At 41.6% G+C, this 23,679-nt stretch overlaps 1 protein-coding gene across 4 annotated transcripts in view; it reads left to right on the forward strand.

Annotated features, from left to right (window-relative positions):
- Positions 1-22,843, forward strand: part of LOC309794273 (myosin-8) — a gene marked incomplete at its 5' end in the record, with an annotated part of 77,338 nt that extends 54,495 nt beyond the window's left edge. For 2 of the 4 annotated variants that reach the window (XM_082605528.1, XM_082605527.1), the window contains 33 exons: positions 36-128; positions 263-326; positions 996-1,094; positions 1,186-1,289; positions 1,668-1,806; positions 2,894-3,012; positions 3,090-3,239; positions 3,881-4,051; positions 4,942-5,251; positions 5,360-5,427; positions 7,526-7,613; positions 7,699-7,816; positions 8,177-8,300; positions 8,391-8,527; positions 10,042-10,297; positions 11,986-12,228; positions 12,316-12,492; positions 12,582-12,727; positions 12,812-12,902; positions 12,989-13,378; positions 13,807-13,933; positions 14,264-14,382; positions 14,510-14,706; positions 15,843-16,026; positions 16,111-16,276; positions 16,372-16,496; positions 17,440-17,748; positions 18,897-19,100; positions 20,087-20,212; positions 20,296-20,466; positions 20,651-20,755; positions 21,320-21,415; positions 22,641-22,843. In XM_082605528.1, the coding sequence (XP_082461654.1) occupies positions 36-128; positions 263-326; positions 996-1,094; positions 1,186-1,289; positions 1,668-1,806; positions 2,894-3,012; positions 3,090-3,239; positions 3,881-4,051; positions 4,942-5,251; positions 5,360-5,427; positions 7,526-7,613; positions 7,699-7,816; positions 8,177-8,300; positions 8,391-8,527; positions 10,042-10,297; positions 11,986-12,228; positions 12,316-12,492; positions 12,582-12,727; positions 12,812-12,902; positions 12,989-13,378; positions 13,807-13,933; positions 14,264-14,382; positions 14,510-14,706; positions 15,843-16,026; positions 16,111-16,276; positions 16,372-16,496; positions 17,440-17,748; positions 18,897-19,100; positions 20,087-20,212; positions 20,296-20,466; positions 20,651-20,755; positions 21,320-21,415; positions 22,641-22,790 (5,166 nt within the window). In that variant the 3' untranslated portion in view covers positions 22,791-22,843. Of the gene's footprint in view, positions 1-35; positions 129-262; positions 327-995; positions 1,095-1,185; positions 1,290-1,667; positions 1,807-2,893; positions 3,013-3,089; positions 3,240-3,880; positions 4,052-4,941; positions 5,261-5,359; positions 5,428-7,525; positions 7,614-7,698; positions 7,817-8,176; positions 8,301-8,390; positions 8,528-10,041; positions 10,298-11,985; positions 12,229-12,315; positions 12,493-12,581; positions 12,728-12,811; positions 12,903-12,988; positions 13,379-13,806; positions 13,934-14,263; positions 14,383-14,509; positions 14,707-15,842; positions 16,027-16,110; positions 16,277-16,371; positions 16,497-17,439; positions 17,749-18,896; positions 19,101-20,086; positions 20,213-20,295; positions 20,467-20,650; positions 20,756-21,319; positions 21,416-22,640 lie in introns of all 4 variants that reach the window. The other 2 variants (XM_082605529.1, XM_082605526.1) reach the window with 1 other exon arrangement.
- Positions 22,844-23,679: the final 836 nt, after the last annotated feature.

Here is a 23,679-nt window from a genome sequence, read left to right on the forward strand (position 1 = left end):
AGCCCCAGGTGTGAGGACTGCTCTTGCCTTTGCAGGGGACTCTGGAAGATCAAATCATCAGTGCCAACCCCCTGCTGGAGGCCTTTGGCAACGCCAAGACCGTGAGGAATGACAACTCCTCTCGCTTTGTGAGTCTCTGGGTCACAGAAGGGTTTTCTCAGGCTTTAAATGCCCAAAAAGGCATGTCTGGGTTATTAACTCAATCTCTTCTTACTCGTGTGCTAACAGTTTTGTATATAACATCATCTTTTTCACTTGCAAGGGTAAATTCATCAGGATCCACTTCGGTACCACAGGGAAACTGGCTTCTGCTGATATTGAAACATGTGAGTAACAGGACCATTGAAAATCAAACAGAGAAACAAGTGATGTCATTTGCAGGGATATCCTGCAACACTTGTTGAGCACTGAGCCTGCTGGCAGAGTTGCCCGTGAGCTAATGCCAGACTTATCCATAATCGCTGTGTGCTCTATTTACCTCAGTCTCAGACTGATGGCTCTATAACACATTCTGCAATTCCTGCCCCAGAAGCAACTATGACATTTTCTCCAGGAAAAACAGTAGGACTATCTATGGACTTCTATGAGTTATCTATAGGCTTACAATACATTTCTGTGATTTGCTCTTGATCTGAGCTTTGGTAGGTGTTTCCAAGGTAGTCCCTCACCAAAGAATCTAAGGTGATCTGAGGAAGGAGGGGATATTAGGATCAATTATAATACAGAGGTCACAGGTCATCCATATGCAAAGTTGATTTTTATTAGAGCATGCATACTTCACTCTCTGCCCTTAGACGGTGAGAACCTTGGGTAATTGTCATATGTCTTTGGAATTCTTACATGTAGTACCAACAGGATCGATCATCACGTTGAAATCTCAATGGAGCCTAATGTAATTTAGGCCCCAATTTTAGCCAAAGACACTGCAGTTCGTTTAATATCTCAGCAGCATTGGTATTTTTTCTAATTCAATGTCTATCTCCCTCTCTTTCCAGATCTTCTAGAAAAGTCTAGAGTTACTTTCCAGTTAAAGGCAGAAAGAAGCTACCATATTTTTTATCAGATCACTTCCAATAAGAAGCCAGAGCTGATTGGTAAGGATGAACTTAAATTCACAGACAAAAGTTACTATTTTTGTTAACAACTTCTAATGTAAAACATACATCCTGAATTCTGTGTATCCAGAAATGCTCCTGATCACCACCAACCCATATGACTTTGCCTTCGTCAGTCAAGGGGAGATCACAGTCCCTAGCATTGATGACCAAGAAGAGCTGATGGCCACTGATGTAAGACACACACTCACTTTTTAAAAATCCATTACGGGGCTTCCCTGGTGGCGCAGTGGTTGAGAGTCCACCTGCCGATGCAGGGGACACAGGTTCGTGCCCCGGTCCGGGAAGATCCCACATGCCGCGGAGCGGCTGGGCCCGTGAGCCATGGCCGCTGAGCCTGCGCGTCTGGAGCCTGTGCTCCGCAACGGGAGAGGCCACAACAGTGAGAGGCCCGCATACCACAAAAAAAAAAAAAAAAAAAAAAATCCATTATGTATGGCAATGACAATAGCAACCACACCATAAGTGTGGTTACCTTAGAATATAGTGTAAATTCTCCAAAATATGTTAGTCTCTTCTGCCCTAACTTTGTCCTGTCATTTCTCCTGGCAGAGAGCCATTGACATCCTGGGCTTTACTCCTGAGGAGAAAGTGTCCATCTATAAGCTCACAGGGGCAGTAATGCATTATGGGAACATGAAATTCAAGCAAAAGCAGCGTGAGGAGCAAGCGGAGCCAGATGGCACCGAAGGTACCAAATGAACCTCCATCAGGGTTTAAATTAGAGAATACGGCAAGAAAAAAACAGTTATTCTAAACTCACATTTCCTTTGTAGCTGGACTTCTGAGGGGCATGTACACATTTATACACACTGCATGCTTTCCTCACCCCCTTTCCCTCCTCACATCTCCATATCTCCATCTTTCTATGTAGCCCAAATGAACCCTAATAGCCACTTGTAAGGATATATCTAAAAAGCACAACCTGGGGCCAGATCATTAGAGAGGGAATGAGACAGAACCGTGAGCTTGCTTTGCCTTAGCAATGGCGAGAAGGTATATAGGATAACTTGGCATATTGGTCTACTTCAGCACCAGCTGGGCAAACCTAGTGGAGGGATACAGGGTCTTGCCCAAACACAGAGCTGGGGTTGGAGGACATCTGTGCACATGTGTGTGTGTGTTGTCTACATTTACCCTCAGACAATCTAGGCAACAAGATAAAAAAGAAACTGAGAAAGAAAAATCATATACTCTATGTATGGAAAGAACATGCAACTTACAGGATCTACCACGGAAGCTAAAGTTATCTGCTCCTTTAAGCCTTTCCTGACCACCCTGGCTCGACATTCTCTCTCCCTCATTTACATCATAGTCATTGACAAAATTTTAGAAGGGGACTCTGTAGGAATCATGCACTAAAATTTAATCCTCACGTTTTCAGATAAAGAAACTAATTCGTTGAGGTTAAATTGGGAGGAGCTAAATTGAGATAAGGTGTATTTATCTTCCCTTCCACCCCCAGGTACTGTGTCTAAAGAGCAGGGACTCTGGCTTTTGTGTTACATAAATTATTTCCATAAACACTGGACATCTTTTTATTGTTGTTAAATTTCTCAGGAGTTGCTTGCAACAAATCACCAAAGGCCAGTTGTAACTGACTGACCATTTATTAGCAAGTATATGCTCTAATATACAGAGAGCCTCACCTGATCTTCTCTAGAATTATTTAAAGCTTTTTATTTAAAGAGTAACGAAAATGGATGGAGGAAAATGGAAAGACTACCTTGAAGAAGTATCTGCTGTTAAACAACATTCCTTGAATTGTGTCTCTGCAGTTGCTGACAAAGCTGCCTATCTCCAGAGTCTGAACTCTGCTGATCTACTCAAAGCCCTTTGCTACCCCAGGGTCAAGGTCGGCAATGAATACGTCACCAAAGGCCAGACTGTGCAGCAGGTAAGTGCACAACCTCAATGAATCACATACATCCCAGGCCTTTCATAGTGCCAACAAACATTACTCTGTCCATGAAGGTGTACAATGCAGTGGGCGCTCTGGCCAAAGCCGTCTACGAGAAGATGTTCCTGTGGATGGTCACCCGCATCAACCAGCAGCTGGACACCAAGCAGCCCAGGCAGTACTTCATCGGGGTCTTGGACATCGCTGGCTTTGAGATCTTTGATGTGAGTTTATCTTCATATTAATAAAAAGTGGGAGAAAGGCAATTTGGGTTTTGATATACAGAGTATTATTATTCACTTACACTTGTAGTGTCTACATTGCTTTCTCCAGCACGGCACCTAGAACGAAAGAGCTAGCAGGTAACTAGATAGTAACAGAAGTAATAATAATGGCTAACATTTATCACAAAGGCTGTATTTCTGGCACTCTACTAAGCTCTTCAGAATGTTACCTCATTTAATCTTCACAAGAACCCACGAAGGAGTAACTAATATTACTTCTAATTACATGTGGAGAAACAGATGCAAGAAAATCAAAACACTCACTAAAGAGCCTCCAGCCATATAAGGCAAAGCCACGACAGGAACCTGGCTATGCAATGTTTGGCCCATACACAAGGCACCTCACATGGAGGAGAAACGGCCTAGAGGTAGAAGCGTAGTGACAGTTCATAGTCTCAGAAATCATGAAAAGGGTTCATGTCAGAAATGATCATTTTTTCCCTGGGATTTCTGAAGAGACAACAATCAGTTTAAACTTGATTTCATTACTGTATTCCACATACTTTCAATAAAAGATTTTTCAGTAATGAATTCTACTGCTATAAAAATCCGCTTAATGTTGGAAATTTGGTTTTGTGCAGTTCAACAGCCTGGAGCAGCTGTGCATCAACTTCACCAACGAGAAGCTGCAGCAGTTCTTCAACCACCACATGTTCGTGCTGGAGCAGGAGGAGTACAAGAAGGAGGGCATCGAGTGGGAGTTCATCGACTTCGGGATGGACCTGGCCGCCTGCATTGAGCTCATCGAGAAGGTCCGCCTGACTTCTAAAGGAAACCCGAACTGAAAGGATAACTTTCCCAAGTGCCTTAAGCAACTCCAGAACGTATTACTGTAATCTTAAATAGACTGATCAGAACAAGTTAGAAAATTACTTTAGAAATGACTTTCTCTTTCCAACTTTTACGTAAGAAGAATCAGAGAGTGTTTAGCTTCATTTTGTCATAACAAGTTCTGTTCTAACACCGACTCAGATCCAGGTTTAAAGCAGCATCTCTATTGAGATGGTCTGCTTCACTAGAAGAACTACCTCATTTGTTCTAAATCTATCTCCACTATGATCCAAGATGTCAACAATAGAAATAACTATTTTCTAGATCAAAATTAATGCACAGGTAACACAGCTAGGGCTTATATCAAAGGTAATCTGTTTGGAAGTCAAGAGTCAAATTGCTACGCTTCTTCATAATCTATCTTTAAGGGATTAAATGCACAAAATGTCTTAAATAAGGTTTGCATTATTTATACCGTTAAGTTATTGCATATAAAGTAAACATCATTCTAAGTCAGTAAGTCCTTTTCATAGAAAAATAAAACTGACAATAGATTAATTCACCAAACAGGGGAAAATGTGGTAATCACAGAACATTTTAACAAGTCGCCCGCACTTATGCAGTGCTGACATTTGGAGTTTATATCCAGCTATTCTTTTAATTGAAAATAATGCTATGGATTGAATGTGAGAAAGAATGGTGGAAAAGTCATTCTAATGATAACAAAAGGACCTCTTTGAGCTATGACCCTGGTTTACTTTATAAATATATTTAATTAGGAGTGCTCATAATTCAGTCAAATGACAGCCACTATGTCTATATATTTTGAGACAAGATAGGTTGACACCAATGTCTACTTTTCTGAATTCAGCCACTGGGCATCTTCTCCATCCTCGAAGAGGAGTGCATGTTCCCCAAGGCCACAGACACCTCCTTCAAGAACAAGCTGTATGACCAGCACCTGGGCAAGTCTGCCAACTTCCAGAAGCCCAAACTGGTCAAGGGCAGGGCCGAGGCCCACTTCTCACTGGTCCACTATGCGGGCACCGTGGACTACAACATTACCGGCTGGCTGGACAAGAACAAGGACCCCCTGAATGACACTGTGGTTGGGCTGTACCAGAAGTCTGCAATGAAGACTCTGACCAGTCTCTTTTCCACATATGCTACTGCTGAAGCCGGTACTTTCTGTGCCCCTGATCTAAATTAACCTATCCCCATAGAATGTTCACATACCATTCCAGCCTCGGGGATTCTACTTTCGTTGATGGGTTTTCTTTTTATCTTAGACAGCGGCGCAAAGAAAGGTGCTAAGAAGAAGGGCTCTTCTTTCCAGACTGTGTCAGCCCTTTTCAGGGTAAAGTACAAATTTAATTCGAAAAATCTATCCAGTTTCTATGACTTATCATAATTAGGATAAGAATAAAGGATTTAGAATAAATTAGGAGGGAATGGAATGTTAATAGGAATTACTTCAAATATTCCTTCTTGTCAGGGTACAGCCAAAGCAATACTCCTCCTGTAGGGCTGAATGTTTTACCTCTTATTCCTTATTATGCTCATCTAATGTATTCAGGAATTCCAAAATACGCTTAGAAGCTTTCTGTTATATAATAAGGCCGATTTTTAAGGAAGCACAGCTGAACTTCAAAGGTCTCCCTGTGGAAAGCCGTATCTTTTTTTTTTTTTTTTTTTGCGGTACGCGGGCCTCTCACTGCTGTGGCCTCTCTCGTTGCGGAGCACAGGCTCCGGACGCACAGGTTCAGCAGCCGTGGCTCACGGGCCCAGCCGCCCCGAGGCATGTGGGATCTTCCCGGACCGGGGCACAAACCCGCGTCCCCTGAATCGTCAGGCGGACTCTCAACCACTGCGCCACCAGGGAAGCCCTGAAAGCCGTATCTTTATTCCACCAATGTTGCCCTTTGAGAATGTTCCTGAGTTCCCCTTTGAGAATTGAGCCCGAGACACACCCTTTAGGACATCCTTCTACCAAATCACATCTTTGTCCTCCGAGGTGGATTTAATTTTTTGTAATAGCTGAAAATTAGCTAAAGCCAAACCTAGTGATTTAGATGGATGATTAAGATAGAAAAATATCTCTTAAGAATAACAGTAATAATAACATTACTACAAATAATGTGATTCTCTTAGATGGCTTAAAAACTGGCTCTTCTAGGGCTTCCCTGGTGGCGCAGTGGTTGAGAGTCCGCCTGCCGATGCAGGGGACACGGGTTCGTGCCCCGATCCCGGAGGGTCCCACATGCCGCGGAGCGGCTGGGCCCGCGAGCCATGGCCGCGGAGCCTGTGTGTCCGGAGCCTGTGCTCCGCAACGGGAGAGGCCACAGCAGTGAGAGGCCCGCGTACAGCAAAAAAAAAAAAAAAAAAAAAAAAAAAAAAAAAAAAACTGGCTCTTCTAAAGGGGAACATATGGAGCATCTGGTCTAATGGCTGCTTTGTCAGGATTTCTATGGCTAAGTCTCATTCTTTTTAAAACTAAAATGCAGATACTATGTATGACCTAAACAAGAAAATAGCCCTGTTCTTTTTTTCTCACTACCAATTTGCATTATTTCACCAAATATGCCCTTGTTTCATCAACTTATCCTTGTATATAATTGCAAGATTAGAAACTCACATTACTTATTTCCTAATAGTTAACTGAGATATGAAAAATAAAGCAACTCTGCCTTCTCAATGAATATACCTAAGAAATACTGAGAAATAGCTACTTGCTAGTTTTCTGTGGTGAAGTAAAACACCACTGTCTGTCATAATCAGTTACTCTATTTCTGGAGTAACTCCCCCCATATGCTTCAGACTGTGATCATACTCAGGTACTCAAGATCCACTCACACAAGGTCATACAGTCTTATGATTTTAGACTCTTCTTAAAAAAAAAACAAAAAACAAGAGGTTACAGGTCCCAGGGAATAATACACTCAAAGAAGGACTGGCAAACATTGGGACACTGGCTAACCTAGGTTACCACTGTAAACTACTACTGTGAAAAATATTAGCACTGAGAGAGATGAAAGAGGCCTTAGAGGTAATCTCAACTATTTTCAGATGAGGCCCAGAAAGAGAAAAGGGATTTTATAGAGTCAAGCAGCTCATTAGTGGCAAAGCGAGACTGTAGTCCTTTGTCTTCTGATTCCCCGTCAAGAATACTTCCTGTGTGTCAAGGCTACTGAATTTGCAGTTTGTTTACAGGATAGATCCTAGGTGTCATAAACGAATACGAGGGAGAGCTGCATTTCTTCCCAGCACTTTAGCCTTCCAGTTTTTTGGCAGGCTAGAACTCTTGAGACCTTTAAAACACAGAGCAACTGAAGCCTCATAGACTTTTACCTAATATAGTTAAGAAAGTGCCTAGGTTCGTTCCGTATAATTACCAAAAAAAAAAAGAAATCTGAAATAGAACTTTCTCATCAAGTCCCTTCTACCTGGTTTTCTAGGAAAATTTAAGTAAACTGATGACCAATCTGAGGAGCACACACCCTCACTTCGTACGGTGCATCATTCCCAACGAAACCAAAACTCCTGGTAAGATCTAAGAGCATGAAATAATCACACAGGCGCAAGTTTGAAAATTCAGTGCCCAGTAGTAAGTACTCTGATTTATTTTTAGGCGCCATGGAGCATGAGCTTGTCCTGCATCAGCTGAGGTGTAACGGTGTGCTGGAGGGCATCCGCATCTGCAGGAAGGGCTTCCCAAGCAGAATCTTATATGGGGATTTTAAACAAAGGCCAGTCTCCCTCTGTCACATTTCACTGAATGCTGTGACTAATTAACCATTTTCACTGTTGTCCTCTGTTCATTGTTTTTATGTATCCTGCTTCGTCAATACTATGAAATTAAGTCAAATAATATAGTCTTGTGGTGCTAGAACGGAATACAGGCTAGAGAAGGTGGCATTTCTTAAAAATAGGAATGGAAGCATGCATTAGCTTGTGGAAAATCGTATTGTTTTACTATCTGAACCTAAAAGGACAGTTGGATTTTCTACTTTTGCTTTTTCTCTTTTTACTGACTTTTTTTTGGTGTCGTTTGGTTTTCATATATGATCACACCTTCCTAATCATTCTTTCTTTCTTTGACTGAACAGATACAAAGTTTTAAATGCAAGTGCTATTCCAGATGGACAGTTCATTGACAGCAAGAAGGCTTCTGAGAAACTTCTTGCCTCTATTGATATTGATCACACCCAGTACAAATTTGGACATACAAAGGTATGGCTATTACTTACACCTGATCCAAGTCCTCTGCCATAGTTGTATCTCCTGTAGTCTGGGATGATTTGTAACTTTCCCTCTCTCCAGGTTTTCTTCAAAGCTGGCCTGCTGGGTCTTCTGGAAGAAATGAGAGATGAAAAGTTGGCCCAGATTATAACAAGAACTCAAGCCATCTGTAGGGGATTCCTAATGAGGGTAGAATATCAGAAGATGCTGCAAAGGAGGTAACCATGCAGAGGATAAGGACTGTAAGGTCTCTTAGAGACTTTACATCCGTCTTCCTTATTCATTAACTCTTTCATTTTGTGGTTAATATGCACTTCTCACCCAGTTCCGAACTCACTCTTACAACACATCAGCCTCTGCTTAACCCCTCACACTGGGATTCCCTTCAACACGTCTCTCCTCCCTCAGTTTCTCCCTTTCATTCATCTCACATACAGCAGCAGGAATCATTTGCAGTAAACACTATTTTCATCATGCCGTATCTGTTTGCAGTTCCCCACGGTCTCCCACATCAAATCCAAGTTGCTTGTGTGTCTGTCAAGGCCACTCTCTATTCCCCACCTCATCTATCATCTCCCACTGCACAGCCTTTTCCAGCCAGGCTAAACAATTTGCTTATCTCCTTCTCTCCTGTTTGCACAAGCCCTCCCCTCTCAACCTAATTTATCTCTTTACCAATTCAAGACTTCCATTTCCGCTTCCTCTAATTAACCTCATCCAACCCATCCACCCAGCACTACTGCATTCCCTGTCCTTACACACACGTTTTGCATTCATTTTGCTCATCTGTACTTATTTACTTCTGTGGTATAAGTGTTCCCAAGTCTTTTCCATGTGTCAACATTATGGTTTATGTCATGATATCTGCCTTCTCAGAGATATGGTTCTTATAAATTGGACCTATAGAAAGAGAATCTCCATTTTAACAAGCTTGAAGAGGCAAACACATTGTTATAAGGCAGGTAAATCTTGCCAGTCTATTGCTACAGTGTGCAGAAGGAATATCTTTTATTACTATTTTAAAATGTTATTTAAATAAAACAAATTTCGTAGTTCAATCCATGCTAAATGCTCTGCAGACATTAACAATCTAACTGAGCAGGTAAGAAGTAGGCATTTGAAAGGACCTGAGAAAAGCCAGTCTATTATGTGAGGAAACTAACAAAAGTTGTTTATGGAGTAGATAATTCGGCAGTGATTAAAATAAGAGGAGAGGTTTCAAGGAAAACAGGATAAACCATACGCTCAATTTCAGTGGGCAATTAGGAAAGCAAGCCATGCCCTTTCACAGGTCATGTCAGTGTGCCAAAGGCCAAGCAGCACAATTAACGTACACCTGCCACACCCAATACCAAGTCACTAATATTGTGATTTCTCAAATACTCTTAAAATGGTATGTGTTGCTCATATATACAAAGTATTCCTCCTCTAAAGTCAGCTTCTTTGCTAACGTGACAGGGACCTGAGAACACACAATTGTTCAGTATGAGCAGTGCGTATGAGCAGTGCACGAGCAAAGTGGTCACAGAGGACCGCTCTGAGTGTGAGGGCGCACGTGTGTGTGTGTGTGCGTGTGCGCATGTGTCCTGCATATAAAATACACAGAATTTGACACATCACTTACGTGTGTGTGGGGGTCATTAAAAGGGGAGTTTGTATGTAAAAAAATAATACTAACAATGACATTGTCTCTAATGGATCAATCTACACTGATACTTTTCTGTCATTTCAGAGAAGCCCTTTTCTGCATCCAGTATAATATACGTGCCTTCATGAACGTCAAGCACTGGCCCTGGATGAAACTCTTCTTCAAGATCAAGCCCCTCCTCAAGAGTGCAGAAACCGAGAAGGAGATGGCCACCATGAAGGAAGATTTCCAGAAAACCAAAGATGAACTTGCCAAGTCAGAGGCAAAAAGGAAGGAACTGGAGGAAAAAATGGTGACTCTCTTGAAAGAGAAAAATGAGCTGCAGCTCCAGGTTCAATCTGTGAGTACTCTGTGTGCTGCATGCACGTCATGGAAGCTTTTCTGGAATTCACATACACTCTGGATTTACAAATGGCCTTTTCTTGAAAAAGAAAATTTCTAGTTGCTTTTTTCAGTATTTCACTTAACTTTCAATATTCCTGTGAAGAAGCAAGGCACCAACTACTTCCAAATTGCAAATGGAAAATGGGAGATTGAAGAATTTATTTAACAATATCACAAATTTAATAGGCATGAAGGAAGCAGTTTAAAGGCAAGCCCCCAAATCTGTCATTTTACTCATCTGCCTTGCCTGCTTCATCCCAGTCTTATAAGAGCCCTATTTCCTGAATACAAGTGTATGAGATTGTATTTAAACTCATAAAAGACAGTTATTCTTATTTCTCTCTGTATCTCTTTTCCTCAACCCCCAGGATTTAGCTCAATAAATTCATTTGCAGTTGCTTGAACTGAACTACCACGGTGGAAGACAGAGCTAGTGACCTCTGTGATTCTTCCTTTGATACTGATCCTGAGTTCTCAAGGCCTCTGTTTATTGGTTAAAGAAGAAGTTGTAATCAGAGTGGGGGTAGGCTTGGCATCAGCACTCTGGCCAAATACAACCTCCCATTTCCTTGGTCCAACAAGCCCAACAATGTCATGAAGAAATCTGTTTAAAAAAGGATAGTTTTCTTAAAATGTTTAAGCTATTTTCAACTTTTCCTTCTGATAAGTTCACTTATATAAAGGTTACATTGTCCCAATCATAGCCTATTCATCTTAACCTCTTTTCATAGGTATTATCATTAGTCAGTGAGTAAATATATACTGAGTGTATGACTATTAAAAATAAAAGCAAAGGAACCCTGAAGTCCTCATTATCAAACATTTAAGCATTTTAAAAACTTAAGATATAAACAAACACTGAGAAGTTAAAGAAATTCCCCAGCCCAGAGTAATAAGGTCGTGGCTGAACTGATTTTTATGAGTCCTTTAATCATTTATAAAAACTTCATTGAGTTATGTAGTTTCTCAAAATTACAAGTTCTTATATAGTCTAATATTCATTTTGAGACTAATAGGTAATTCTTAAAATGGAAATGGAAGCCTTGGACAATTATACAGCACTGTTATGGTCTATCAGAGAGGTTTTGAGTATATGAAAAATGCTTCATGGAAATGTATTTATAGGCATAATGTTACATAGTTTTTCTTTTTAAAATTCAATGTAGCAACTAGTTGTTTGAGGCAAGTAGGGAATGATCAAAACCCAAACTAACCAATTTGACTTAAGTCAAAAATCTTTGAATATTATAGTTGAAATGCTCTTAGTAATCATTTATTCCAATCCTCTTAATTACATGAGATAATTGAGGGTAAGAGGAGTAAATCAATTTGCACAAGGTCATACATATGGAGGCAAATTTGGGACAAGAACCCAGGCTTCCTTTGGTCCTTCCACTCTTCTACACAATACTTTTTAAAATAGTCATTTGCTTCAATCCAGTCATTTTTCAGGCTAATTTGCTTCTAAATCTATAGTGCCATATCTAATTAGCTACGTTTCTCCAGACAATGGAATGATGTTCAATTAATTTGTATTCATACTGAAAAATTCATTAGCGTTCAGTAAACACTACTATTTTGTGCAAAGTACAAGTTCAAAATAAGTAACAAATTCTCTAAACAGCTCAGCAAATCTCTCCACAGGAAGCTGACGCCTTGGCTGATGCAGAGGAAAGGTGTGAGCAACTGATTAAAAACAAAATCCAGCTGGAGGCAAAGATCAAGGAAGTGACTGAGAGAGCTGAGGATGAGGAAGAGCTCAACGCTGAGCTGACGGCCAAGAAGAGGAAACTGGAGGACGAATGTTCGGAACTGAAGAAAGACATAGATGACCTTGAGCTGACACTGGCCAAGATTGAGAAGGAGAAACATGCCACAGAGAACAAGGTATGAAATATATTTGTATACAGCATATAGAGACTCTGCCATCTAACTAAGCTGCTTTAGAGATAATCTCTTCCTTAACCTTTCTAGGTGAAAAACCTCACAGAAGAGATGGCAGGCCTGGACGAAGTCATAGCTAAGCTGACCAAGGAGAAGAAGGCCCTCCAGGAGGCCCACCAGCAGACCCTGGATGACCTGCAGGCAGAAGAGGACAAAGTGAACACCCTGACCAAAGCTAAAGCCAAGTTAGAACAGCAAGTGGATGATGTGTGTTTTTATCCATTTGAAAGTTTTATCCATTTGAAAGGTTTTTTTAATATACTTTCAATTTTTAACAAAGCTTATTTTCTCATTAGCTTGAAGGGTCTCTAGAACAAGAAAAGAAACTTCGAATGGATCTAGAAAGAGCCAAGAGGAAACTGGAGGGTGACCTAAAATTGGCCCAAGAATCCATAGTAGATATAGAAAATGACAAACAGCAACTTGATGAGAAACTTAAAAAGTAGGAACTCCAGAAAAAAAATTCTATGTGACATCATCTTTCAATTCTTATGGGTACTAATATGCCTTGTTCTTCTGTCTAAAGGAAAGAATTTGAAATCAGCAATCTGCTAAGCAAAGTTGAAGATGAGCAGGCAGTAGAAATTCAACTACAGAAGAAAATCAAAGAGTTGCAGGTGAGTCATCTCACCTCCACTGGTTTCTGCACCCAAAAAAACTGAAATTGAGGTGAGTTCATGTTAATGTGCTGTGTCACTGCCAGGCCCGCACCGAGGAGCTGGAGGAGGAGATCGAGGCAGAACGGGCCTCCCGCGCCAAAGCAGAGAAGCAGCGCTCGGACCTCTCCCAGGAGCTGGAGGAGATCAGCGAGCGGCTGGAAGAGGCCGGAGGGGCCACTTCGGCCCAGATTGAGATGAACAAGAAGCGGGAGGCCGAGTTCCAGAATTTGCGCCGGGACCTGGAGGAGGCCACCCTGCAGCACGAGGCCACGGCGGCCACGCTGAGGAAGAAGCACGCGGACAGTGTGGCCGAGCTGGGGGAGCAGATTGACAACCTGCAGAGGGTCAAGCAGAAGCTGGAGAAGGAGAAGAGTGAGCTGAAGATGGAGATCGACGACCTTAGCAGTAATGCAGAGACCATTTCCAAAGCCAAGGTACCCAATACTGTCTTCAGATGAGCATAGTTAATAACCTGTGAGAACCCTCATTGTTCTCTGGCGTTCAACATTGTTTGTAGGCAGTTTATAGCACTGATCTAAAATTTTGTATTCTAATATATTCCATTTTATTTCTTTTTTTTTTTAATGCTGGATATAATCTGTTAAGATTATTTCAAAATCTACTTTGTCAGTGTCAAGTATCATTGGGATAAATGAGTGAGTTCCAACAATGAGCGCTTTGGGGAGATTTTGCGCCCGTCATACTTGAATCCTAGCATGTTCCATAGAGTTGGTGCCATAAGTTTCTACTCACACTTGACATAAATTTATTCTCTAAAAATATTTTAAGAATCCAGTGGTAATTTTTTTTTTTTTTTTTACTGTATTCAATGTCTCATATTTCATGGGTACCTGTGCCGTAGGGAAACCTTGAAAAGATGTGCCGCGCTCTAGAAGACCAAGTGAGTGAACTTAAGACGAAGGAGGAGGAGCAGCAGCGGCTGCTCAGTGACCTGACGGCTCAGAGGGCACGCCTGCAGACGGAAGCGGGTAGAGATCTCCCTCAGTCCCGCAATTATGGCCTAGACAAAAGCAATTCCGGGGGTTCTGAATTAATAGCAATACTTCCATATTAGAGGGGAGTAATCAACTATAGGAATTTGCTGAGCGGGTTAGAAGAAATTTAAAAAAAGCAAGAAAGAATCAGCAGCCTAGTTTATTTGTTACACTACAATAGCAATGCTGCTTTTTAATCTAGCCAGTTCTGTAACAATATTTATAATTAGATAAAGTATGTATTTGTCATGTACATATAAATATATATACAAACTTTAGGCTTGTTTGTTTATGCCATTATTCCTTTACTTCGGTAATTCTTAGGTGAATATTCCCGACAATTGGATGAGAAAGATGCTTTGGTCTCTCAGCTTTCAAGGACCAAACAAGCATCTACGCAGCAGGTTGAGGAGCTGAAACGTCAGCTAGAGGAAGAAACCAAAGTAAGTTTTACCAAAAGTATTCTTGACTGATCAAATCTAAACATATTCAGTTAGGTTCTCCTTTAAGTGTATAAATTAAATATCACTGAAGAAATGAATTTAAGTCACCGAACTCATACTTCCACAGGCCAAGAACGCCCTGGCCCACGCCCTGCAGTCAGCCCGCCACGACTGTGACCTGCTGCGGGAACAGTATGAGGAGGAGCAGGAATCCAAGGCCGAGATGCAGAGGGCGCTGTCCAAGGCCAACAGCGAGGTGGCCCAGTGGAGGACCAAATACGAGACGGATGCCATCCAGCGCACGGAGGAGCTGGAGGAGGCCAAGTGTGTGCTGTGAACTCTAGAGGAGGGACATGACATGGTTTCCTAGCTGCCCAGCTCATCAGCAACTCCCAGAAAACAGCTGTGATGATGATGATAACAAAAGCAGAAGCTACCCTAAGTGCATACTGTGTGTCAAATACTATCCTATATAAACTCATTTAGTTTTCTTAGCAACATTACATTGCATTATTAAATGTATCCCTGTTTTACAGATGAGGAAATTGAAACTGTGAGAGGTTAACCAACTAACACAAGAGCATATGATTAATAAATAGTACAGCTGGGATTAGAACCAGACATTCTGATTCCAGAGATCACCTTCTTAAGTATTGTAGTACAAAGACAGATCTCTTAAAACTCATGTTGGAGGCCATCCGAACTGTGCATAATGTTCAGAGTTAGTCTGAATAAAGTAAAGCCTTAGTCTGGGTACAGACCAAAGGAGACCTTCAGGTAGATCTTCTAGAGCATTAGGGCTAAAGGTTTTTGTGTACATTAGACATATATAGTTGGCACACAATTGGGAGTAAAGCAAGAATGTAGACAATTCAGAAGGAATAAAAAGAAAAACCCTGCCTTTGCTTAGACTACATGAATTATCCTGATTTATTTATCCATTCCTCTCTCAGGTGAGAATGACCAAATATATATTATTAGAAGAAACTGGCTATTTTTCTCTAGGAAGAAAAGTATATAAAATAAAATGGAAAGTCAGAGAAAGCAAAAGAATATGCCCAGTATATCTGTGACCAATAAAATATCTAGTTAGTCTCAAATCCTTTTTGGAATGAGATGAGATATAAATCAATAGAATTGCCCTGGCTAATCATTCTCCATACCATACTCAATCAGAAGCCCTGAAAATCCTGAAATCATATGCTGTAAGATACATACATACAATGTCAGCTCCAACAATGGCCTCCAACAATTCAGAAACAAAAAGGACTTGAGTCCAGTTGTTCACCACTTTGGACCTTTTCACAGTTTAATCCATCTAGAAAGCAGTTCTGGCTACCACAGTTTTGAAAACCATGCTACTTGACATTGTAGAAAAAGGACTATGAAAGGGGGCTGAGGAGTTTAGCACTTGCCCCTGTTCCTGACCTCTCTCCTTAACTGCCTGGCTAACTTTTCAGGAAGAAGCTGGCCCAGCGTCTGCAGGAAGCTGAGGAACATGCAGAAGCCGTGAACGCCAAATGCGCTTCCCTTGAGAAGACCAAGCAGCGGCTCCAGAATGAAGTGGAGGACCTCATGCTTGATGTGGGGAGGTCTAACGCTGCCTGCGCGGCTCTCGATAAGAAGCAAAGGAACTTTGACAAGGTGGCCCAGCCTGCTCAAACTCCATCGATGTTTTACTTAGTCTCCCTTTCTCCTTCCATTAGCTGACAATTTACTGCTTTTCAGCTCCTATCAGAATGGAAACAGAAGTATGAGGAAACCCAGGCTGAACTTGAGGGCTCCCAGAAGGAGTCCCGTTCTCTCAGTACTGAGCTGTTCAAGGTCAAGAATGCCTACGAGGAATCCCTGGAACACCTTGAAATGCTAAAGAGAGAAAATAAGAACTTGCAGCGTGAGTGCTCTTGAACTTCCCTACCTTATATGGCCCTGGAAAGACCTTTCCATGTTATATCAGTCTGACCACTTCTCTCTTCTGTTCACCCACAGAGGAGATTTCTGACCTCACTGAGCAGATTGCTGAGGGAGGGAAGCAAATCCATGAACTGGAGAAGATAAAGAAGCAAGTGGAACAAGAGAAATGTGAAATTCAGGCTGCCCTAGAGGAAGCAGAGGTATGTATATTGATGTTGTGGGGGGAAAATCAAAGATAAACATTGGTGGAAACACCACTGTTTTCATTGGGCAATGGTACTATGAGATGGATCCATTATTACAGAGCAGGTGAGAATCTGAACTCATATAACCTTTATGAAGGGCAATTTGGCAACAGTTATCAAAAGTCTTAAAATTTTAATAATATGACCTATCAGTTCTATTTCTAAGAATCTATCCCAAGAAAATTATCCTAAATGGAGGCAAAGTTTAAACACAAGATCTCCAATCCAAAAACAAGGTAAAGCAAACTATAGAACATCCATGGGATGCAATTTTCTACAGCCATTAAATGTAGTTAATATGGGGAAATATTTATGGTAGAGGATAATTTTTTAAAGCAAGACACATTTGCATATACAATATAACTTTATCATGTATAAATATATATAAATAGGAAAAAAACTAGAAAAAAATGTACCACATTAAAATTGTGCCTCTAAGTGGAGGCAAAATAGGAAGGTTTTGTTTTTATAAATTACCCCACATTCTACAATGGACACATATTTTGTAATCAAAAATATATATATGTTTTAAAACTGAGAATTTCTACAACAGGAATTAGTATATCACGTGAACATTTTAATTTATAGAACGGGAGAGAATTCCTGTTCACTACACATAAGTTTAATCATATAATTTTTGTTACTACTCATATGAAGAATATTTGTATAGCACTTTATACTTTACAAAGCACCCTTATTACAGAGTTGCCCAATAAAGTCTATGACTGAATAAATTAAAGGATGATTTACCTAGTAGGGTCCTAGAGCTCTTTTATTGTACTTTGTAATGTTAGACAAACTGATATTAGTAAGAGTTTGGCTCACAAGGGAGTACCCTCCAAATATTCATTTTCCATTATTAATTGATTAATAATTAATTGATCACTGTTTTGTTAAGGCATCTCTTGAACATGAAGAGGGAAAGATCCTGCGTATCCAGCTGGAGTTGAACCAAGTCAAGTCTGAAGTTGATAGGAAAATTACCGAAAAAGATGAGGAAATTGACCAGCTGAAGAGGAACCACATTAGAGTCATGGAGTCCATGCAGAGCACACTGGATGCTGAGATCAGGAGCAGGAATGATGCTCTGAGAGTCAAGAAGAAGATGGAAGGAGATCTGAATGAAATGGAAATACAGCTGAACCACGCCAACCGCTTGGCAGCAGAGAGCTTGAGGAACTACAGGAACACCCAAGGGATCCTGAAGGTAGATGGGTCCACATTAACAGCCCAGACAAGTCAGGGAAGTGACCCGTCTCCCATTCATCACAACACCTTCTTGTTACACCATCCATTTTTTTTTCTTTTAACAAATTATACAGTTCGTAGTATGGAGGTAGCTAAAAATAAATACACATAGAATATATATTTATTTATTTTTGGCTGCATTGGGTCTTTGTGGCTGCACGCGGGCTTTCTCTAGTTGGGTCGAGCAGGGTCTACTGTTTGTTGCGGTGCGCAGGCTTCTCACTGCGGTGGCTTCTCTTGTTGTGGAGCACGGGCTCTAGAGCGCAGGCTCAGTAGTTGTGGTGCACAGGCTTAGTTGCTTCGTGGCATGTAGGATCTTCCCAGACCAGGGCTCGAACCCGTGTGCCCTGCATTAGTAAGCAGATTCTTTTTTTTTTTTTTTTTTTTTTGGTACGCGGGCCTCTCACCACTGTGGCCTCTCCCGTTGCGGAGCACAGGCTCCAGACACGCAGGCTCAGAAGCCATGGCTCATGGGCCCAGCCGCTCCACGGCATGTGGGATCTTCCCGGACCGGGGCATGAACCCGTGTGCCCTGCAACGGCAGGCGGACTCTCAACCACTGCGCCACCAGGGAAGCCCCGAATATATTATTTTTAAAGAAACGTTATATAAAAGAACAAACAGAAGCCCAGAGATAAGCTATGATACGAGAGAAATTAAAAGACTTTGGCACCAATAGGCCTGAGGTTGAGTCTTAGTTTTGTCACTTACTAGCTGCCTGATTTTAGGCAAGTTATTATAACCTCTCAGAACCTCTGTTTCTTCTACAAATTAAGAATGAAACTACCCACCTCACAGGGTTACTTGTGAGGATGAAGTGAGAAGGCAGATGTCAAGTAATGGGTACAGCATATGGAAAATGCTCCATAAATTATAGATACTGGTGACTCACACATGAAAAATAACCAGTTGATGGCATAAAACACAACAAGAATCAGTCTCCTGATAATCCTCTCTCACCTAAGCAGGTGACATCCCCATTTTCATGCTCATTCAAATGACAGGCCTGTCATTTCCCGTTCCTGGCACCAACCCTTTCTTCCAGTTCATCTCCTGGGATGTTCGCATCCTCTTCAGGGTGTCTAAGCCTTTTTATTAACTTAACAGGATACCCAGCTCCACCTGGATGATGCTCTCCGGGGCCAAGAGGACCTGAAGGAGCAGCTGGCGATCACGGAGCGCAGAGCCAACCTGCTACAGGCCGAGATCGAGGAGCTGCGGGCCACCCTGGAGCAGACGGAGAGGAGCAGGAAGACGGTGGAGCAGGAGCTCCTGGACGCCAGCGAGCGCGTCCAGCTCCTGCACACCCAGGTGAGACCCTCACACCAAACAAATGCTGGTGTACTGTAAAGTGATGAATCAGAATTATAATATGGAAGTACTCTATTTTTATAAATATGTGTATATTTAAGAGGATGGGGGAGATGCTTTAAAATATTAATTGCAATTACCCTGAAGTGATGCGATTATAGATGATTTTTTGCTGTGTGTTCTTTTTAAGATTTTCTACCAAAACGGGGCAAAGGTATTACTTTTTTTATTTAAAAATAAGATTTGACTCTAGATTATTTTGAAAACCATGGTGTGGAATAAACCTGAATAAAGATATCTGTTGACTCCAAAATCTGAAAATGTTCCACGCAGTGTTTCTCATCAGCAGCACTTCAGCGTTCAGCATTGCTATGTCTACAGTCCCTGTGCCTTGCAGGACCTTTAGCATCACTGACCAGCCTGGGCGTTAAATGCAGTAGCACGCCCTAGTTACTCTGACAACCAAAAATATCCACCCCCATACATTTCCAAATACCCACTGAGGTGATACTGCTTCCCTTAGAGAACCACTGGGTTGAAATTTTAAGAAACGGTTTTCGTAAGAGTAATTCAGTATTCCCCAAGGGAGCAAACCATTCAAGTTAACAGAGAATAGATTCCTTCCAACTGAGAAACTCTCAGTGCCAGGCTCTCACAGAAAGAATCTACTCTTTTCTAACATTTCCAACCTTTTAAGGACAGAACACTAGCGATGTCTGGTTGACATATAATTGAAAGAGCAATTAACTAATATGGACATTCTTGAACCTCCACGTCCTCATGCATAAATCAGATGGACATTGGGGCAGTGGAGGGGCCGGGGGAACCAACCTTGCAAATGATTAACATTTTGCACTGAACAAATATTTAAAGTTCAGTGAAATGTTGTCATTAGGTCCCCTGCATAAGCCAACGACGAGTAAGACATTTGTAAAATCCCAAGTGTGCAAACTGCAGGTCTTGTAAATTTCCACTACTTTTAACAGAACACCAGCCTGATCAACACCAAGAAAAAATTGGAAAATGATGTTTCACAACTCCAGAGTGAAGTGGAAGAAGTAATTCAAGAATCGCGCAATGCAGAAGAGAAGGCCAAGAAGGCCATCACTGATGTGAGCAAATGAGCATTTGTTTAATGAAACTGTGTGTTACCTGCCATTACCAGGTTTGTTATACTGGTTTATTTACTAATTAGGCGGCCATGATGGCCGAGGAGCTGAAGAAGGAGCAGGACACCAGCGCCCACCTGGAGCGGATGAAGAAGAATCTGGAGCAGACGGTGAAGGACCTGCAGCACCGCCTGGACGAGGCTGAGCAGCTGGCCCTGAAGGGCGGGAAGAAGCAGATCCAGAAGCTGGAGGCCAGGGTGGGTCTCCCAATCTCTCTGAATCCGGGAAGTGAAAACGGCACTCCCCCATCCTTCTCTCTTCTTGTATATTGACTCCCATCCTTATCCTATGGCTGGGGACAGCCACCCAGTATCTTCAGTAGGTCGTGAGTTAATTAACATCCCCCAAGACTGACTATATAAATATCTTTCTTGATTGTAGGTACGTGAGCTTGAAGGAGAGGTTGAAAGTGAGCAGAAACGTAATGCTGAGGCTGTTAAAGGTTTGCGGAAACACGAGAGAAGAGTAAAGGAACTCACCTACCAGGTAAGGGGAAGAGCTTTCTAGAATATCCAGACTTCCTGCACAAAGGGAAAGTGAAAACCTAGTGACTAGGTGGTACTCACAAATAGCTACATATTAACTTGATATATATATAAGGGGCAAATGACCCAATCACCTATCACAGACCCTTTCCTAAGCTAGGAAAATCAGGAAGGCCTTTAGAAAATAGTGTAAGTGAGGAAAGAATATAGGTTTCAAAGACAGATAAACTGGTATTAGTCCTGGTTTGGCCTCTCTTACTTTTTAAACTTGGATAGGTTACCTAACACTGTAAATCTTAATTCATCACCTGTAAAATAGAATAAAAACATCTACTCACCAGAGTAGGGAGGTAAGGATTAGAGACGTGTATAACTCTCCAACATAGTGCCTGCACACAGTGGACATTTAACAAGAGTGGCTACTGTTAATACTATGAAGGAAGCCTCAGAGTTGACCACATTTACGCCAGGCCCACCTGCCATCATATCAAAGTGATTTACTTCACCACCTGTAGTGGGTTTATTTTGTTGGATTCAATGCAGACCATTTTTTTCAAACTTCCAGACTGAGGAAGACCGCAAGAATGTCCTCAGGCTGCAAGACCTGGTAGATAAATTACAGGCGAAGGTGAAATCATACAAGAGACAAGCTGAGGAGGCTGTAAGTATCTTTAAGCCCCTGAGGGAAGAAGAAAACTTCTTTGGGGGTAGAAAGTGTATTAAGAGAATGTGTTAATGAGAAAGAAAGCGACCAAGTAAGAATATGTCATTCTTATTTTAAGAGAGGTGATATGAATATGAATTTACCCCCAAATCCTAATTATAGAATACGACTTCAAGACGAGATGTTTTTATTATTAAGCAGCTTGTAAGGGTTGGAGGAAAAAAAGAAAATTCCAAATAACCCACCTTACTTGATAGCTGCAAAGAATATCCAGCAGAAAATCTAACACCATGATAAATATTCCTCTCCCTCTAGAAATGCACAAAATCAATTGTTCCCAAAAGCCAAACAGAAATCTTTTACCCCAGCTGACTCCTTCCCTCACTACCAGTGTCATCAGCAGGGACTTATCCCTGCACATTCGCTGTAGCAAATTAGGATGTGTTGGAAGATTCTTCAGCTTCACTTTTCCTGGTTGTTCCCCACTCTCCCAGACACAATGTAGTGGGTAAGAGGTAAGGGAACACGAAAGGGAGAGGCACGAATGGTAGTAAGTCCAACCAACAGAGGGCATGCTTTCTTCCTATCCCCATCCCCCCACCCGCAGCGTCTCTGTATACCAACGTCAAAATATATGGCAAAAACATTTCAACTGGCATTTTCCCAAAGTTAGAATTTGACTTTACATTTACTTTCTAACCTCTGTGAGCAAGCGTACACGGGTCTCTTCCTCCTTTCCACCCAGTCCATACATTGTAAATAGATTTCACGTATACATGGGTTTGACATAATAAGCTTGTCTCTTCCATTTCAAAACTGTTTCTTCTTTCATTCTTTAGAGTAAAAAATGTAATTGAGGGCTTCCCTGGTGGTGCAGTGGTTGAGAGTCCGCCTGCCGATGCAGGGGACACGGGTTCGTGCGCCAGTCCGGGAAGATCCCACATGCCGCGGAGCGGCTGGGCCCGTGAGCCATGGCCGCTGAGCCTGCGTGTCCGGAGCCTGTGCTCCGCAACGGGAGAGGCCACAACAGTGAGAGGCCCACGTACCGCAAAAAAAAAAAAAAAAAAAAAAAATGTAATTGAAGTTACAAGTTCTGTCTGGATTTGAAATCAGATATGACAAACAAACCATAAGAAGGAAATATCTGAGTTGAGGAAATAATCCTGTTTGTGACAAGTGCAATGAGAACCACAAAGTCTAACTCTCACAACTTTATTCTTAGGAGGAACAATCCAATGTTAATCTTGCCAAATTCCGCAAGCTCCAGCACGAGCTGGAGGAGGCCGAGGAACGGGCTGACATTGCCGAGTCCCAGGTCAACAAGCTGCGGGTGAAGAGCCGGGAGGTTCACACAAAAGTCAGCCAAGAGTGAACACATGTGCATGATGCTGCCAAGGGGCTGAAGAAATGCACAAAATGTGCTATTTTGGGTCACTTGCTTTGTGATGTTTTTCTCTTCAGGTTGAATAAATAAAAACTACAGTGAACTGATAAACTGAACCAGACTCAGTTATTTCCAAAATTATTTATTCTCAAACACAGTTCTCACCTAGCTATTATTTTTTTTAACATTATATATGGCTTTGTGGAACATTCAATATTTGTACCTCCCTCACCACCCAGCATCCCCTTTCCCATTTCCAGCTCCACCACACACACACTCAATTATCTTTCACTGGACTTAATTTTATTAAATCTCTCTAGATTGTTACAAATTACTAAGGAAAACACTCACTGAGGTTACCCCTTCAGACAGGGCACACACATGCACCCACTCCACAGGTGGTTGCTGAGCAGCTACTATGCACCGGGCACTGCTCTCAGTACTATGGGAACAGCAGTGAACAAAGCATAGTTCCCTCCCTCTGGGAACTTATATTCTGCAAGGAAAGAAAGGCAGTCAACAAATAAGAAGCTGTGTCTACTATATTTAAAATAGATAATCAACAAGAACCTACTGTATAGCACAGGGAACTCAGCTCAGTATTCTGTAATAACCTAAATGGGAAAAGAATTTGAAAAAGAATGGATACTTGTATGGGTATAAATGAGTCATTTTGCTGTACACCTGTAACTAACACATCATTGTTAATCAACTATACTCCAATATAAAATAAAATTTTTTTAAAAGATCTACAAAAAGAATAAGAAGCTGTGTAATGTGTCAGATAAGTGCTCATGAGAAATAAAAAAAGTAAGAGGGAGGCAGTTAGTACTTTGTAGAGGAGTCAAGCAAGGCCTCTCTAATAAAAAGACATTTG

The sequence above is a fragment of the Mesoplodon mirus genome (assembly GCF_964341445.2).
Source record: "Mesoplodon mirus genome assembly, chromosome: 18".
Classification (NCBI taxonomy): domain Eukaryota; kingdom Metazoa; phylum Chordata; class Mammalia; order Artiodactyla; family Ziphiidae; genus Mesoplodon; species Mesoplodon mirus.